Source organism: Pongo abelii, chromosome 19 (genome assembly GCF_028885655.2).
Source record: "Pongo abelii isolate AG06213 chromosome 19, NHGRI_mPonAbe1-v2.0_pri, whole genome shotgun sequence".
NCBI classification, from domain to species: domain Eukaryota; kingdom Metazoa; phylum Chordata; class Mammalia; order Primates; family Hominidae; genus Pongo; species Pongo abelii.
Window position 1 is genome coordinate 69134252 of NC_072004.2, and position 19227 is coordinate 69153478.

The 19227-nt window shown below is 47.1% G+C and overlaps 1 protein-coding gene, 1 non-coding gene and 1 pseudogene across 2 annotated transcripts; 1 reads left to right on the plus strand and 2 right to left on the minus strand.

Annotated features, from left to right (window-relative positions):
* Positions 1–6033: 6033 nt before the first annotated feature.
* On the minus strand, positions 6034–12058 carry RPL23 (ribosomal protein L23). Its single transcript, NM_001131307.1, is given in 5 exon segments — positions 6034–8408; positions 8555–8668; positions 10925–11053; positions 11343–11426; positions 12019–12058. Coding segments are annotated over 5 exon segments (423 nt in total). The 5' UTR covers positions 12032–12058; the 3' UTR covers positions 6034–8325.
* On the minus strand, positions 11185–11315 carry LOC112129795 (small nucleolar RNA SNORA21). The gene has a single exon (XR_002912148.1). It is a non-coding gene; the product is annotated as a small nucleolar RNA SNORA21 (small nucleolar RNA).
* A 1488-nt stretch (positions 12059–13546) lies between the features above and the next one.
* Positions 13547–14043, plus strand: LOC112129645 (small ribosomal subunit protein uS10-like; annotated as a pseudogene).
* Positions 14044–19227: the final 5184 nt, after the last annotated feature.

The window sequence follows — 19227 nt, forward strand, 5'->3', positions numbered from 1 at the left end:
TTAAGGCAGTGGGGAAATTGCTTGCTTGGCCCCAGAGGAGGTTGACCAGAGACTGACTATGCAAGAGGAGTTGGAAAGTGAAGGGGAGGAGACTGGATAACCGATTGTGGGCAGTTTGTGTGCAGTTAGGCCCCGCTCCCCCAGTTTTCCTTTAAGGTGAGTATTCTCTTTTCCCACGGTATTACATGCTATTTCCTCAGCTCAGTTTTGTTGAAAAGCTTGTACCCGGAATTGATCAGAAAGTTCAGATCGCACCTACTTCCAATTCTCATTTTACAGAGCTAGAAGTTGAAGCTTAGAAAGTTTCCCTAGGCCGGGAGCGTTGGCTTACGCCAGTAATCCCAGCATTTTGGGAGAACGAGGCGGGGGGGATCGCTTGAGCCCAGGAATTCAAGACCAGCCTGGGCAATACAGCGAAAGTCCATCTCTACTAAATAAATGAATACTTAGCCGAGTGTGGTGGCGTGCACCTGTGGACTCAGCTGCACTGCAGGCTGGGCCATGGAGGTGGAGGCTGCAGTGAGCCATGATTGTGCCACACTCCTGGATGAGAGAAGGAGGCCCTGTCTCAAAAGACAAAAAAAAAAAAAAAAAAAGGTCGGGCGCGGTGGCTCACGCCTGTAATCCCAGCACTTTGGGAGGCCAAGGCGGGCGGATCACGAGGTCAGGAGATCGAGACCATCCTGGCTAACACAGTGAAACCCCGTCTCTACGAAAAATACAAAAAATTAGCTGGGCATGGTGGCGGACGCCTGTAGTCCCAGCTACTCGGGAGGCTGAGGCAGGAGAATGGCGTGAACCCGGGAGGCGGAGCTTGCAGTGAGCCGAGATCTCACCACTACACTCCAGCCTGGGCGACAGAGCCAGACTACGTCTCAAAAAAAAAAAAAAAAGAGGTTCCCCAAATCCAGTTAGCTGACTTCCGGTCAGTCCACTTAACAATTCTCCTACCCCACCCGAATTAACATTATTTATTTACTTATTCTTTTTATTTATTTATTTATTTTAGAGACAAAGTCTCGCTCTGTCGCCCAGGTTGTAGTGCAGTGGCTCAATCCCGGCTCACTGCAACCTGTGCCTCCCGGCTTCAAGCAATTCTCTGCCTCAGCCTCCCGAGTAGTTGGGATTACAAGCACCTGCCACCACGCCTGACTAATTTTTTGTATTTTTAGTAGAGCCGGAGTTTCACCATCTTGGCCAGGCTGGTGTTGAACTCCTGATCTCGTGATCCACCCCTCTAGGCTTCCCAAAGTGCTGGGATTACAGGCGTGAGCCACGGCGCCCGGCCTTTCACTTATTCATTCTATCTATCTATCTATCTATCTATCTATCTATCTATCTATCTATCTATCTATCTAGAGAGGGAGTCACGCTCTGTTGCCCAGGCCGAGTGCAGTGCCGTGACCTTGGCTCACTGCAACCTCCGCCTCCCAGGTTCAAGTGATTCTTCCGCCTCAGCCTCCCGAGTAGCTGAGATTACAGGCGCCTGCCACTAAGCCCAGCTAATTTTGGTATTTTTATTAGAAATGGGGTTTTGCCATGTTGGCCAAGCTGGTCTCGAACTCCTGACCTCAAATTATCAGCCCACCTCGGCCTCCCAAAGTGCTGGGATTACAGGCATAAGCCACTGTGCCTGGCCTATTATATATATATTTTAGATATCACCCAGGCTGGAGTGCAGTGGTGCGATCTTGGCTCACTGCAACCTCTGCCTCCGGGTTCAATCAATTCTCCTGTGTCAGCATACTGAATAGCTGAGATTACATGCCTGTGTCACCACCCCAGACTAATTTTTTTTTTTTTTTTGAGATGGAGTCTCACTCTGTCACCCAGGCTGGAGTGCAGTGGCAGGATCTCAGCTCACTGCAGCCTCCTGGGTTCAAGTGATTCTCCTGCCTCAGCTTCCTAAGTAGCTGGAATTACAGGCGCACGCCACCACACCTGGCTAATTTTTTTATTTTCAGTAGAGCCGGGGTTTCACCTTGTTGGCCAGGCTGGTCTCAAACTCCTGACCTCAGGTGATCCACCTGCCTCAGCCTACCAAAGTGCTGGGATTACTGGCGTGAGCCATCCTGCCCCGCCGCCCAGCTAATTTTTTTTTTCTTTCTTTTGAGACGGGGATTCACTCTTGTTGCCCAGGCTGGAGTGCAATGGCGCGATCTCGGCTCACCGCAACCTCCGCCTCCCAGGTTCAAGCGATTCTCCTGCCTCAGCCTCCCTAGTAGCTGGGATTACAGGCATGTGCCACCACACCCGGCTAATTTTGTATTTTTAGTAGAGATGGGGTTTCTCCATGTTGGTCAGGCTGGTCTCGAACTCCTGACCTCAGGTGGTCTGCCTGCCTTGGCGTCCCAAAGTGCTGGGATTACAGGCATGAGCGACCGCGCCCCGCCATTAATTTTTGTATTTTTATTATTATTTTTTTATTTTTTTGAGATGGAGTCTTGCTCTATTGCCTAGGCCGGAGTGCAGTGGTGTGATTTTGGCTCACTGCAACCTCTGCCTCCTGGGTTTACAGGTGCATGCCACCATGCCCAGCTAATTTTTATATTTTTCTAGAGACAGGGTTTCACCAGGCTGGTCTTGAACTCCTGACCTCAGATGATTCGCCTGCCTCGGTCTCCAAAAGTGCTTGGGATTACAGGCGTTGAGTAATTTTTGTATTTTTAGTAGAGACGGGGTTTCACCATGTTGGCCAGGCTGGTCTCAAAATTCTGACCTCTAGTGATCCTCCCGCCTTGGCCTCCCAAAGTGCCGGGATTACAGGTGTGAGCCACCATGCCCGGCCCCACCCCAATTATTTTCATCCGCTATTATTTATGCTTCTTTTTTTCCCCTTGAGACATGGTTTCACTCCAATTTCCCAGGCTGGCATGCAGTGTTGCGATCCGGAATCACTGCAACCTCTGCCTCCCGGACTCAAGCGAGTCTTCTGCCTCAGCCTCCAATTAGCTGGGATTACAGGCACACGCCACCAGGCCCGGCTAATTTGTGTATTTTTTGTAGAGACAGGGTTTCGCTGTGTTGGCCAGACTGGTTTTGAACTCCTGAGCTCAAGTGATCAGCCCACCTTGGCCTCCTAAACTGGGAGGATTACAGCCATGAGCCACCAGGACTGGCCTTATCTTTCCTTTAAAATAACAAAACAGTGGGGGGACACATTACCATATTTTTCCTCCACCTAATTTTCTTTTTCTTTTTCCTTTAGTTTCCACATACAGCATTGGATCTAGGTAATTATATAAATTACATATTTTATTATGTTATTTATTTCTGAGACAGAGTGTCGCTCTGTCACCCAGGCTGCAGTGCAGTGGAGCAATCTAGGCTCACTGCAGCCACCGCCTCCTGGGTTGAAGTCATTCTCCTGCCTCAGCCCAGGGTAGCTGGGAGTACAGATACACACAACCACACCCAGCTAATTTTTTTTGTAGAGATGGAGGTGTTTTTGTTTGTTTTTTGGGTTTTTTTTTTTTTTTTTGAGACAGAGTCTTGCTGTGTCGCCCAGGCTGGAGTGCAATTGCGCGATCTCAGCTCACTGCAACCTCCACCTCCTGGGTTCGAGTGATTCTTCTGTCTCAGTCTCCCGAGTAGCTGGGGTTACAGGCGCCTGCCACCACTCCCAGCTTATTTCATTTTATTTTATTTTTTTTGAGACAGAGTCTCGCTCTGTTGCCCAGGCTGGAGTGCAGTGGCTGGAGTGCAGTGGCACGATCTCGGCTCACTGCAAGCTCCGCCTTCCGGGTTCATGCCATTCTCCTGCCTCAGCCTCCCGAGTAGCTGGGACTACAGGCACCTGCCACCACGCCCAGCTAATATTTTGTATTTTGTTTAGTAGAGACGGGGTTTCATCGTGTTAGCCAGGATGGTCTCGATCTCTTGACCTCGTGATCCGCCCGCCTCAGCGTCCCAGTGCTGGGATTACAGGCGTGAGCCACTGCGCCTGGCCTAATTTTTGTATTTTTAGTAGAGATGGGGTTTCACCATTCTGGCCGGGCTGGTCTTGAACTCCTGACCTCGTGATCCGCCCATCTCAGCCTCCCTAAGTGCTGAGATTACAGGCATGAGCCACCATGCCCAGCCTTGTTTTTTTGTTGTTTTTTGAGATGGAGTTTCACTCTCCTTGCCCAGGCTGAAGTGCAATGGCACAATCTTGGCTCACTGCAACCTCTGCCTCCTGGGTTCAAGCGATTCTCCTGCCTCAGCCTCCCAAGTAGCTGGGATTACAGGCATGTACCACCACAGCCAGCTGATTTTGTTTGAGATGGAGTCTGGCTATTGTCGCCCAGGCTGGAGTGCAATGGCCCGATTTTGGCTCACTGCAACCTCCACCTCCTGGGTTCAAGCGATTCTCCTGCCTCAGCCTCCTGAGTGGCTGGGATTACAGGCACCCATCACCACACCCAGCTAATTTTTGTATTTTTAGTAGAGACGAGTGTTTCACCATATTGGCCAGGTTGATCTGGAACTCCTGACCTCAGGTGATCCACCTGCCTTGGCCTCTCAAAGTGTTGGGATTACAGGCGTGAGCCTCCGCGCCCGGCCGAGATGGAGGTTTTTGTTTTTTTTTTTTTTTGAGACAGAGTCTCGCTCTGTCGCCCAGGCTGGAGTGCAGTGGCACGATCTTGGTTCATTGCAAGCTCTGCCTCCCGGTTTCACACCATTCTGCCTCAGCCTCCTGAGTAGCTGGGACTACAGGTCACCATGCCTGGCTAAATTTTTTTTGTATTTTTAGTAGAGACGGGGTTTCACCCTGTTAGCCAGGATGGTCTTGATCTCCTGACCTCGTGATCTGCCCGCCACGGCCTCCCAAAGTGCTGGGATTACAGGCGTGAGCCACCATGCCCGGCCTGTTTTGTTTTTTTCATAGAGACAGTCTTGCCCAGGCTGGAGTGCAGTGGTGTGATCATTGTTCACTGCAGCCTTGACCTCCTGGCCTCAAGTGATCCTCCCACCTCGGCCTCCAGAGTAGCTGAGACTAAAGGTGCACACCACCACACCCGGCCAATTTTTGCATGCCTGTAGCTAGACTTCATTGCTCATCTCAGCCTCCAGAGTAGCTGGGATAATGGGCATGCTCCACTAGGTCTTGTAGTGAATTTACTATTTTTTATATTTGCTACTATTTTTATTATGAAAGTACATGTATTACTGTTCAAGTTGCAAGCTACTATAAATCAGATCTGATATCTTGAATCCATTCTATTAAAACTTTTACCTAGAAAGAACTTGCAGAATATTAACAATGACAAAGGAAAAATATATCTGGCTGGGTGCAGTGGCTCACACGTGTAATCTCAGCACTTCGGGAGGCCGAGGGGGGCGGATCACCTGAGGTCAGGAGGTGGAGACCAGCCTGACCAACATGGAGAAACCCCGTCTCTACTAAAAATACACAATTAGCCAGGCGTAGTGGTGCATGCCTGTAATCCCAGCTACTCGGGAGGCTGAGGCAGAAGAATCACTTGAACCCGGGAGGTGGAGGTTGCAGTGAGCTGAGATCGCACCATTGCACTCCAGCCTGGGCACAAGAGTGAAACTTGGTCTCAAAATAAAAAACACTTAAAAAAAAAAAAAAAAGATACAAAAATCAGCCTAGCGTGGTGGCAGGCACCTGTAGTCACAGGTGCTCGGGAGGCTGAGGCAGGAGAATCACTAGAACCCAGGAGGTGGAGGTTGCAGTGAGCTGAGATTGCACCACTGCACTCCAGCCTGGGCAACAAGAGCCCAGGAGTCTCTTGGAGCCCAGTAGTGAGACGGAGTCTCCCTGGCTCACTGCAATCTCCGCCACTGCAACCCCTGCCTCTTGGGTTCAAGCAATTCTCCTGCCTCAGCCTGCGGAGTAATTGGGACTACGGGCATGCATCACCATGCCCAGCTAATTTTGTATTTTTAGTAGAGACGAGATTTCACCACGTTGGCCAGGCTGGTCTTGAACTCCTCACCTCAGGTGATCAGCCCATCTCGGCCTCCCAAAGTGCTGGGATTACAGGTGTGAGCCACCATGCCCAGCTGACAAAGGAAAACATTTAGTGAAATGTAAATATAAAGCTTTTAATCCAAGTCAAAAAAAATCTCCAAAGAATAAAATGTGAGGTGGGATGTAGTGGCTCACACTTGTAATTGCAGCCCTTTAAAGGCCACAGCAGGAGGATTCCGAGTCCAGCAGTTCAAGGTTACAGTGAGCTTCAGTGGTGTTACTGCACTCCAGCCTGGGTGACAGAGCAAGGCTGTCTCAGAAAAGATAAAATTCAAAAATAGCAGCGATTAGGGGTAATATATAAGGATCATATATTGCCATAATATATAAAGACATAAATGGTGGGCCTAGGGGCTTGTCACACTAAAGCTGACTTGAAATTGACCATACTCAGGGACGTTATGGTCTAACTCTCTAAAACTAGAGATTTAATACATTTTCTTTCCGCCGAGACAGAGTTTCACTGGTTGCCCAGGATGAAACACAATCGCGCAACCTCGGCTCACTGCAACCTCCATCTCCAGGGTTCAAGCGATTCTCCTGCCTCAGCCTCCCAAGTAGCTGGGATTACAGCATGCACCACTATGCCTGGCTAATTTTGTATTTAGTAGAGATGGGGTTTCAACATGTTGGACAGGCTGGTCTCACTCTTCTGACCTCAGATGATCCACCCACCTCAGCCTCCCAAAGTGCTGGGATTATAGGCGTGAGCCACCGTGCCCAGCCGAGATTTAATACTTCTAAAACCAAGACTGGTTCAGTCTAGACAGGGTACTGGTTCTCAATCTTGGGTGTACCTTGACATCTCCTAGGAGCTTCACAATTCTGATGTCTGAGTCCTATTCTGCAGTCTGACTTAATTGGTCTCGGGTATGGACCGGAAACATTTTCAAAAGCTCCAGGTTAGAACAACTCCTCTCTAGGTCTGGTACATTCCATAACTAGTCATGGAAGCCACTAAGGGTAGTCCTTTTTGATACCAAGTGGAGCTTGTATTATACCCAACTTACAGGTAGAGACATTTATGGCTGAGTATTTGCAGATACAGATATATGAACACAAACCTTAATCTAAAAACCCTATTTAGTCCACTTCCCCCCAAATTACTGTTCTAAACGAACACCCATTTTTCCAAGACGCTGGATGTCACCTAAATAAACTCTTACACAGTTTAGAAAGAAATACTAACAACCTCCTACCTTAAGGCCAAGTCCCTTATTAACAGGGCTTTATGCCTGTTCAGTTGGCAAAATTTTATCACATTCTTCCATTCTCAAACTAGAGCTTGGAACATAAATTACACGATCATCCTGTTTGTCAAAAGATTTTCATAGCAAAATACCTGTAGGTACCATCAACTTAATCATCTTCCACTATGACAGTAAACCTACATGGCAATTACTGTTGTTTTACAAATATTCAATTTACTCCAAACCTGTTAACTGCTAAAATGTACATACACAAAGAGGCTCCCACTCACATCATTCCTCAAAATCCATGTATGTGTCCAGGATCTAACTATACAGTCTATCTTAACTTCAATGCCTTTTTTTTGGGGCGGGGGCAGGAATGGAATCTTGCTCTGTTGCCCAGGCTGGAGTACAATGGTGCAATCTTGACTCGCTGCAACCTCCACCTCCCAGGTTCAAGCGATTCTCTCAGTAGCTGAGATTACAGGCGGTGTGCCACCACGCCTAGCTAATTTTTGTATTTTTAGTAAAGAGGAGGTTTCACCACTTGGTCAGCCTGGTCTTGAACTCCTGACCTCATGATCCGCCTGCCTTGGGCTCCGAAAGTGTTGGGATTACAGGCGCCAGCCACCACGCCCAGCCATTTGAATGCCTTTCTCACTCCAGGAGAAGCTACCATGTATAGCCAGTCATCGAGCAGTATCTACTATTATTTTTGGGACTCAAAACCCAAATAATACTTTTTGAGGCCAAAATTGTAAATACAGCAATTGGAAGATGCTGAAAGTCTACAAACTCACAAAAAAGCAAGGATTGCTTAAAAAAAAAAAAAAAATGCCCAGAGTTTCCATTTCAGAAAAGTGATGGTCAGGGGTCAGGGTATGTCAAAAACATTGTAGAGGTCTGGGTGGGCAGATCACTTGAGATCACTTGAGGTCAGGAGTTTGAGTCCATTTGGGCAAACATGGTGAAACCTTGTCTCCACCAAAAATACAAAAATTAGCCAGGCATGATGGCAGGTGCCTGTAATCCCAGCTACTTGGGAGGCTGAGGCAGGAGAATCGCTTGAACCCTGGAAGTGAACAGGGAGACAAGCACTGCAAACAAATACTTTTTGATGGGTTTAATTTTATTTTTTACAAATATACTGGAGAATCATGCAATGCTGCCAGCATTGGATGCAATCCGGGGCCACAAGTCTGCACACTCCTTTGCTACTGGTCCTGTAATGGCAGAACCTGCATTAAAAATAAAATAAAAATAAAATAAAAACATGTGGGGGACAGATTAAGACATCATCAAACACAGAAGATCCTTGGCCTGTACTTCTAGACAATCCACCCAACCTCAGAGACCTAAGGAACAAGCTGGACTGATTTCCTACCTTTCATCTCGCCTTTATTGTTCACTATGACTCCTGCATTATCTTCAAAATAAAGAAACACGCCATCTTTTCTACGGTATGACTTTCGTTGTCGAATGACCACTGCTGGATGTACTGAGAGAAGAAAAAAGGACAGCAGTCATTAACCTGTCAAGTCGCAGTGCCACCACAAAAGCAGTTTCCAACTAGACAGAATGTACACTCAGCGTTTGAGACAGTGACAGTATAAATATCAATCTTTAAGGTGATCCTCCCACCTCAGCCTCTCTAGTATCTTTGACTACAGGTGCGCACCACCATGCCCAGATTTTTTTTTTTTTCCTAGAGACAGGGTTTTGCCACGTTGGCCAGCCTGGCCTCCCAAAGTGCTGGGAGTATAGGCATGAACCACAATCACCTATTCACATCTTAAAATCAAAGCTGCCGTATTTTCTCACAAGTGTAAAACTCTCAGGACAATTATCCTTGCCTATGCCTTTTCCAACTTCACCTCACAGGTGGGTTATTAAGATCCCAGTATCACTGAATTGGGATGTAGAAATGGGACCTGGGACCCCCAACTCCTCCCAGTCCTGGCAATGAGCAGAGACCAAGCTATTCAGATTTACACTGGAAAACAGTTTGAATTCCTGGGCCCAAGCACCAGGCTTTGTTTTACTTTTAATGAACTGTTTTCCAGTGTCCTAAGTAACTTTTACACCCATCTGTACTAAAGTGAAAAAGACATTTTTCCCAACTTTCAAAATGAAGTATCACTACACGGTGAAATATAATGCTTGTGAAGAACTATTGTCGAGTCAGTCACACCTGGATTCAAAATCTTCACTGATACTAGCATGGGGTCCCAACACAGAATTTTTATAATGACAGGAAGACTACAAAAAATAGATAAGTCTAACCAAGTTAGTAATGGGACACACATGAGGTAGCCAATACTTACTGATCCTCCTCTACTCATAAACCATTTAATCCTCACAAATTCTTCAAGTAGACCTGGCCCTTTTGCACATTTCTGTGCTTCTTATTTATTAAGTTCCAAGGGGAGGGGATGTATTCACTTAGCAGAAACAAGGACCAAAAAAGACATTAACAGAATTGGAAACTCACAACTAGTTTTAAAACTGAAGTGTTCGGAGCTCTGGTCTGTCCCACCACTGACTGAGACCAACAATCCACCCTCCTGCCATCTCTTCTACAAAGTGAAGGCCATTTGCTCTGCTCTTCTCTGACAGCTCCCTGGGGCACCAATCAGACCCAGGAAGTGTTCTGAGAAGAGGAAAAAGCCCATGCAATTGCTGAATCACAATCACAGTGCTACCCAGCCCTCAAATGGATATTAATGGTGAACAAAAAACGATTTCTAACCCAAAAGCTAAAAATCTACTGGAGAGCATCGTGGGGTGGATACAGGAATAGGAGTAACTGTAATACAGGGCTGACAAATCAACATCACATTTGTAAATCAAGGGATGGCCAGGAACTCTTTAGAAGAGCAAGACATCCCAGGGTAGAGAAAGACTAGGCAGGCACAGGAAAAAAGTGCAAGTGCTGAAGTTAAAATGCACCAAACACCAGAAGTTCTAAAGCCAGACAGGACACAAGCTGCAAGTATTTTGAGGCCTCCCCCTTTAAATCATACACCCAACAGGAAAACTTTTGAGTGGGGAGCCTGAGATTAAGTAATGAGCAATTAGCTGGGTGTGGTGGTGCACACCTATGATCCCAGCTACTCGGGAGGCTGAGGCAGGACAATCACTTGAGCCTGGGAGATGGAGGTTGCAGTGAACAGATATGTGCCACTGCACTCCAGCCTGGGCAACAGAGTGAGACTCTGTCTCAAAAACAAATAACAATAAAATAAGCAACGGGCAGCTTGTTGTTTTTGTTTTTTAATATATATATATTTTTTTGAGAGCCCAGGAGGCGGAGATTGCAGTGAGCCAAGATCGTGCCATTGCACTCCAGTAGGGGCTGGGCGACAGAGGGAGACTCCATCTCAAAAAAAAAAAAAAAAAAAAAAAACAAGGGGGAGGGGGGAGGGATAGCATTAGGAGATATACCTAATGCTAAATGACAAGTTAATGGATGCAGCACACCAGCTTGGCACACGTATACATATGTAACTAACCTGCACATTGCGCACATGTACCCTAAAACTTAAATAATAATAATAAAAAAAAACTAAGGTATGGAAGTGACAAGATGATGGTCCCCCCTCCAACACAATATGAGCAAAAACTTAAGATACTTATCTCACACTGCCTTTCAATGGAAAACAAACTTGAGGCCTTGAAAACTGATCCATTTTCTAATAAAGGAAAGCATCCCCCACTACTCATCAGTATTAAGGTGGGCTCAGTGTTTGCTCACCCTTTTTTCTGAGCTCTGGTTTGCCTTTCTTGACTGTGGCCATCACCATGTCACCCACACCAGCAGCGGGAAGTCTGTTCAGCCGTCCCTTGATCCCCTTCACGGAGATGATATACAGGTTTTTGGCTCCTACAAAAGAATGTAAATAAAAATAAAAAATGTTGAGGGCCAATCAGGCCGTTCCATCAGTATAACATTTCCCAAACACTTCCAAAGCCCCTCCCTCCACTCACTGCCCAAGCAGGTAGTCCCCAAGAACGCCTTGTCACACCACCGATTGAAGCAAACAACACATGTTGCCACTTCACCCAAAAGCGATGTTTTCACTCTCCCCTTTTTGACGGCTCAATAGGTCATTAGCCACAGGCCCACTGAGTGCTTTTAAAAGGGGGAGTATGGCAACGTGCAAAGACCTCACCTGTGTTGTCAGCACAATTGATTACAGCTCCTACTGGAAGACCCAAGGAAATCCGGAATTTCGCACCAGAGGACCCACCACGTCCTGTGGATACAAAGGGAAGGAAAACAGGATAAAGAGATCACAATCTAGACATGGTTCGGAGTTTCCCCTCATACTCAAGGTGTAATTCACCGCACATGCTTTGATAGACTGTACGCTATAGATTAGCTCGCTCGGATTTTACTTATGCCGTCCCCATGTGCCACCCGATTCTCAAGGAAAGTAGCCTATTTCTTACTATTAACACTCTGACATCGAAATTAAGAAACCTAGACGACTCAGCCCTTGCTCCAACTTTCGCAAAACGTAATTACTCCTGCAAGGCATAAAACCGCAGAGGTCGCGCAAACCAGGGCCTAATCCAATCTAACTCCAACCCCATTACGATAGCCCTATTCGCGGAGCGATCTCGCGGGATCCAGACTACATTCATGTCGGGATCCTGCCATCTCAAATCTCCAGCACCCCACTGCCACTTTCGAGGGCCCTGGCAGTGCTCTCGCGGTGGCCTGGCTCTCTCTCTCCGGCCTGAAGGAGAGGAAAGCGCCCCAGCTGCCTAGGGCCACCGCTCCTGACGAATCCGCCAGCCACTGCACGACAGATGGTGGAGGATCCTCCAGAAACAAAACCTCACCTCGCTTCGACATTTTGAACGCCGGAAAGAAGAAAAAAGGAAGTTGATTCAAAGGACACTGGGATATGAACTTTGACGCCCCGCCCACCCTCGTCACGTGGCCGGAGCTTAAAAACCTGCCTCTTCCGCCTCCGGGCGCTGCCTTATTACGTAATAAGTTCACGACGTCGGTTTTAGCCCTCTCTGCGAAGTGGGCTTTGAAGTAGAAGCGTAAGAGATAGGAAATCTCTTCTCTACGAGCTTAAGAGTAGTTAGGGACATGGAAACAGTGATTTGTTAACTTGCTCACGACCTCTTTTGACCACTTAATAGTGTCAGGCACTTATCTGCACACTAGAGAATAGGAATTAAAACACGGTTTGTGCCGTGTAGGGGTTCCCCAAGGAACAAAGAAAGTGGGGGAGGGAGGGAGAACAAGCTCTAAACGGTTTCATTGAATGTAATACAGTTGAGAAGTGCTACAGATCATTCTATCTATGTGTTGTTGGTACCATACCATTCTGTATTTTACATATACAGTATTGCTCTATTTATTGACCCGTCCCTCCCAACACACACACACTTTTTTTTTCTTTTTTTTGAGACGGAGTCTCATTCTGTCGCCCAGGCTGGAGTATAGTGGCGAGATCTCAGCTCACTGCAACCTCCGTCTCCCGGGTTCAAGCAATTCTCTGTCTCAGCCTCGGAGTAGCTGAGACCACAGGCGTCCGCCACAATGCTGGGCTAATTTTTGTATTTTTAGTAGAGACGGGGTTTCGCCATGTTGTTGGCCAGGCTGGTCTCGAACTTCTGATCTCAAGTGATCTGCCCGCCTTGGCCTCTCGAGGTGCTGGTATTACAGGCGTGAGCCCCCTCGTCAGGCCTAATTGCTCCTTTCGCAGCTTCAGCCGCTCCTCATTCTCCTGGGTTCTTTCCTTCCCACGATACATTAATTCAAATACTTATTGAGCTCCTACTTTATAGCAGGTTCCGTCCAGGGCGTACAGCGGATTACATCAGAGAACAAAATAGATCAACATTCTTTTCCTTATGGAGCTTACATTCTGCTGGGGTGCAGGTGGAGGAGGATATTAGACACTAAACAAAAGATAAATAATTGCAGTATGTAGTATGTTAGGTGGGGATATGTATTATAAAAATATAAATAGTATCACTTCTCGGCCTTTTGGCCAAGACCAAGTGTAATATATAAATAGTGGGCGGGCCTTGTGGCTCATGCTTGTAATCCCAGCACTTCGGGAGGCCGAGGCGGGTGGATCACGAGGTCAGGAGATCGAGACTAGCCTGGCCAACACAGTGAAACTCCGTCTCTACTAAAAATACAAAAATTTGCTGGGCGTGGTGGCAGGCGCCCAGCTATTCGGGAGGTAATCCCAGCTATTCGGGAGGCTGAGGCAGGAGAATCGCTTGAACCCGGAAGGCGGAAGTGGCAGTGAGCCGAGATCGCGCTACTGCACTCCAGCCTGGGCGACAGAGCTAGACTCCGTCTCAAAAATGTATATACATAAATAGCTCTTTGAGGAAGACTCGGTCGTAGGTGTTGCAGATCGCTGATCCGCACGCTCCTGCTACTGACTCACCGCTGTTGGCTCTCGCGGAGGAACCAGTCGGTCAGGAAGCCGCGCAGCAGCCATGGCTTTTAAGGATAAGGGAAAAACACCCAGGGAGGCGGAGGTGGCAATTCACGAATTCGAGTCACTCTAACGAGCCGCAAGGTAAAATCCCTGGAGAAGGTGTGTGCTGACTTGATCAGAGGAGCAAAGGAAAATAATCTCAAAGTGAAAGGACCAGTTCGAATGCCTGCCAAGACTTTGAGAATCACTTCAAGAAAAACTCTTTGTGGTGAAGGTTCTAAGACATGGGATCATTTCTAGATGAGAATCCACAAGTGACTCATTGACTTGCACAGACCTTCTGAGATTGTTAAGCAGATTACTTCCATCAGTATTGAGCCAGGAGTTGAGGTGGAAGTCACCATTGCAGATGCTTAAGTCAACTATTTTAATAAATTGATTACCAGTTTTTTTTTCCTTTTTCTTTTCTTCTTTTTTTTTTTTTGAGACGGAGTTTCGCTCTTGTTGCCCAGGCTGGAGTGCAGTGGCGCGATCTTGGCTCACCGCAGCATCCACGGCCGATATATATCTATCTATATATCTATCTATATATCTCTATATAGATAGATAGATCGCTATCTATCTATATTAAAAACTGGCAATCGGCCGGGCGCGCTGGCTCACGCCTGTAATCCTGGCACTTTGGAAGGCCAAGGCGGGCAGATCACCTGAGGTCAGGAGTTCGAGACCAACCTGGCCAAAATGGCGAAACCTCGTTTCTACAAAAATACAAACATTAGCCGGGCGCAGTGGTTCACGCCTGTAATCCCAGCGCTTTGGGAGGCCGAGGCGGTCGGATCACCTGAGGTCGGGAGTTTGAGACCAGCCTGACGACCAACTTGGAGAAACCCCATCTCTACTAAAAATACAAAATTAGCTGGCGTGGTGGCGCACGCCTGTAATCCCAGCTACTCAGGAGGCTGAGGCAGGAGAATCTCTTGAAACCTGGGAGGTGGAGGTTGCAGTGAGCTGAGATTGCACCATTGCACTCCAGCCTGGGCAACAAGAGCGTTTGAAACTCTGTCTCAAAAAAAAAAAAAAAAAAATTAAATAAACAAAAATGGGGCCAGGTGCGGTGGCTCATGCCTGTAATTCCATCACTTTGGGAGGCCAAGGTGGGTGTATTACTTGAGGTCAGCAGTTAGAGACCAGCTTGCCCTAAATAGCAAAACTCTGTCTCTACTAAAAATACAAAAATTAACCAGGCATAGTGGCTCATGCCTGTAGTTCTAGCACTTTGGGAGGCCGAGGCTGGTAGATTGCCTGAGCTCAGGAGCTGAAGACCCAGCCCAAGCAACATGGCGCAAAACCCTGTCTCTACTAAAAATACAAAAAATTAGCCAGGCGTGGTTCCTGCAGTCCCCAGCTACTGGGGAGACTGAGGCATGAGAATCACTGGAACCCAGGAGGTGGAGGTTGCAGTGAGCCGAGATCGTGCCAGTGCACTCTAGCCTGGGTGACAGAGCGAGATTCTGTCTCAAAAACAAAACAAAACAAAACAAAAAGATATTGACATGAAATCAGGCACAGTGGCTCACATCTATAATCCCGAAACAATTTGGGAGGTTGAAGCAGGAGGATCCCTTGAGCCCAGGAGTCTGAGACCTGCCTGGGCAACATAGGGAGAGTCCATCTCTACAAAACATTTACAAATTAGCTGGTGGCGGCTGGGTACAGTGGCTCATACCTGTAATCCCAGCACTTTGGGAGGCTGAGGCAGGCGGATCATCTGAGGTCAGAAGTTTGAGACCACCCTGCCCATCATGGTGAAACCTCGTCTCTACTAAAAATACAAAAATTAGCTGGGCATGGTGGCGGGCAACCTGTAATCCCAAGTACCCAGGAATCTGAGACAAGAGAATCGTTTGAACCTGGGAGGCGGAGGTTGCAGTGAGCCCAGATTGCGCCACTGCACTCCAGCCTGAGCAACAGAGCGAGACTCTGTCTCAAAATAAAATAAAATAAAATAAGCTGGTGGCATGGGAATCTGAGGCAGGAGAATCACTAAACCCAGGAATTGGGGACTGCAGTGAGCCGTGATTGCACCATTGCACTCCAACCTGGGCTACAGAGAGAAACCCTTTGTCATTTTCCAATAAAAAGCCCTAAGGCAGGGGTGTGACTGAACCGAATGAGCACCAGCAAGGAAGCCAGATGTGATTGGACAGGACGAGTAAAGAGCAAAGTAGTAAGAAATGCAGTCAGAAGTAATGGAATGGTGGCTCACACCTGTAATCCCAGCACTTTAGGAGGCCAAGGGGGGTGATAACCTGAGGTCAGGAGTTCAAGACCAGCCTGGCCAACATGGTGAAACCCTGTCTCTGCAAAAATACAAAAATTAACCGTGCATGATGGCAGGTGCCTGTAATCCCAGCTACTCGGTGGGTTGAGGTGGGAGAATCGTGTGAACCTGGGATGCAGAGGTTGCAGTGAGCCGAGATCACACCATTGCACTCCAGCCTAGGCGACAGAGCGAGAGCTCTATCTCAAAAAAAGGAAGTCATGGAATGAAACCACTGTGGACTTTGGCATTGGCTGAGTGAAATGAGGAACCATTGTTTGATTTTAAGCAGAGGAGGGACATGATTTGACTAATGTGTCAGAAGGATCACTGTGGTTGAGTTGTTGAGACTAGACTGTGGGAGAGGACATAGGGATAGAAGCTATTGCAGTAACCCAGGAGAGAAATGATGGTGGTTTGGACTAGAATGGTAGTAGTGGAGGTAATGTGGTCAGATTCTGGATGTGTTTTGGAGGTAGAGCCAATAAAATGTGGGGTATGAAGGATAGGAATCAAAATGTCTCCAAGGCTTTAGGCCTGAGCAATTGGAAGATATTGCTGTCAACCAAGATGGAGAAGGCTATGGTTACAGGAGGAACAGTGTTCTTGGTTGGTATAACCACCAGTGTCTCAACCAGAAAACAGGGACACAGTTAATTCTCTTCTCCCAGCCTCCTAGATCTAGCCACCAAGGTCTATCAACTTGACTCTATTTCCTAAATTTTTCTGCCCATGCCTTCCACGTTCTGCCTTTGTTTCAAAGCTATTGCATCGGCCTCTATATGGTCAGACCATAATTTCCCACTGCTTAAAATCATGTGCTGGCCAGGCATGGTGGCTCACGCCTGTAATCCCAGCACTTTGGGAGGCCAAGGCAGGCAGATCACCTGAGGCCAGGAGTTTGAGAACAGCCTGGCCAACATGGTGAAACCTTGTCTCTAATAAAAATACAAAAATTAGTCACGGGTGATGGCACGCACCTGTGATCCCAGCTATTCAGGAGGCTAAGCAGAAGAATTGCTTGAACCCAGGAGGCAGAGGTTGCAGTGAGCCAAGTTTGCCCCACTGCACTCCAGCCTGGGCATAGAGTGAGACTCCATCTCAAAAACAAACAAACAAACAAAAAAAGAAAACAAAACAAAAAACATGTGCTGACCCTCTAGTACTTATAGAATAAAATCCAAGCTGTTTAGCACAGCATTGAAGTCACTTGAAATGGCCTACCTTTTCCCTGGCTCTATCTTCTGCCACCTTGCCTCTTACATTTCACACACCAGAAACACCAAACCACTTAGGATTTCTGGACATATAGCTTAGATTCACACTTTCTGGTATTTATGCACTCACCTGCTTTAGCCACTATGTGTTATTTATTTATTTATTTATTTTGAGACAGAGTTTCACTCTTGTTGCCCAGGCCGGAGTGTAATGGCACCATCTCAGCTCACTGCAACCTCCTGAACCTCCAGGGTTCAAGTGATTCTCCTGCTTCGGCCTTCCAAGTAGCTGGGATTACAGGTGTACACCACCATGGCCAGCTAATTTTTTTTTTTTTTTTTTTTTTGTATTTTTAGTAGAGATGGGGATTTCACCATGTTGGTCAGGCTAGTCTCGAACTCCTGACCTCAAGTTGATCCACCTGCCTCAGCCTCCCAAAGTGCTGGGATTACAGGCGTGAGCCACCGCGCCCATCCAACCTGTTCTTTAAAACTCTGCTCAGATATCATTTCCTCTCTGAGCCGTTTCACAACCCCAGCAGTTTATTCCCTGAGCCACTTCTTTACTAGGAGCTGTGGTTCTCAAATATTTTCATTTTAGACCCCTTTACACTCTTTTTTTTTTTTTTTTTGAGACAGAGTCTCACTGTCACCCAGGCTGGAGTGCAGTGGGACCATGTTGGCTCACTGCAACCTCCATCTCCTGGGTTCAAGCAATTCTCCTGCCTTAGCCTCCTGAGTAGCTGGGATTACAGGTGCCCACTACCACGCCCGGCTAATTTTTTAATATTTTTAGTAGAGACGGGGTTTCACCATGTTGGCCAGTCTGGTCTCGAACTCCTGACCTCAGATGATCCACCCGCCTCGGCCTCCCAAAGTGCTGGGATTACAGGCGTGAGCCACTGTGCCCGGCCCCCTTTTTTTTTTTTTTTGAGACGAAGTTTTGCTCTTGTTGCCCAGGCTGGAGTGCAATGGCGTGATCTCAGCTCAACGCAACCTCCGCTTCCTGGGTTCAAGCGATTCTCCTGCCTCAGCCTCCCGAGTAGCTGGGATTACAGACATGTGGCACCTTGCTCGGCTAATTTTGTATTTTTGTTAGAGATGAGGTTTTTCCATGTTGGTCAGGCTGGTCTCGAACTCCCGACCTCAGGTGATCAGCCCACCTCGGCCTCCCAAAGTGCTGGGATTACAGGCATGAGCCCCATTGCCTGGCCTCCTTTACACTCCTAAATTATTAAAGACCTCAAGGAGTTTTTGTTTATACAGGTTTTATCAGATGACATTTAACAATATTATAAATTAAAGAAAGTTATTACTTCACGTAAGATAACAATAAACCCATTTTTTGCTAAAGTAAATAACATTTTAGAATGAGGAATAGGTCGAGTTTAGTGGCTCAGGCCTGTAATCCCAGCGGGAGGATCACTTGTCCTCAGGAGTTTGAGACTAGCCTGGACAACAAAGTGAGACCCTATTTCTACAAAATATTAAAAAATTAGCCAGGTGTGGTGGCATGCGCCTGTGGTCCTAACTACACAGGAGGCGGAGGCAGGAAGATCACTTGAGCCTGGGAGGTTGAGGCTACAGTGAGCCATGATTGCACCACTGCACTCCAGCCTGGGCAACAGAGACCCTGTCTCAAATATAAAATAAAATAAAATAAATAAATGTAACTATACTTTTCCAAACAAAAATAATTTAGTGAGAAGGGTGGCTTTGTTTTATTTATTTTAATCCCTTTAATACCTGGCTTGATGAAAGGACTGGTTTTTCATGTTTTTACACTAATCTGTTGTGATTTCACACATTTAATCTCTGGAAATCTCCACTGTATTCTCATGAAAGAGCAAGAGTAAGACAGAAAAAAAAATGACATTATTATTAAAATACTTTTTTCCTCTGCACAGAAAGGGTCTCATTAATATTATCAAGAAAATAGGCCGGGTGCGGTGGCTCACGCCTGTAATCCCACCACTTTGGGAGGCCGAGGCGGGAGGATCACGAGGTCAGGAGATCGAGACCATCCTGGCTAACATGGTGAAACCCCGTCTCTACTAAAAAATACAAAAAAATTAGCCGGGCGTGATGGCAGGCGCCT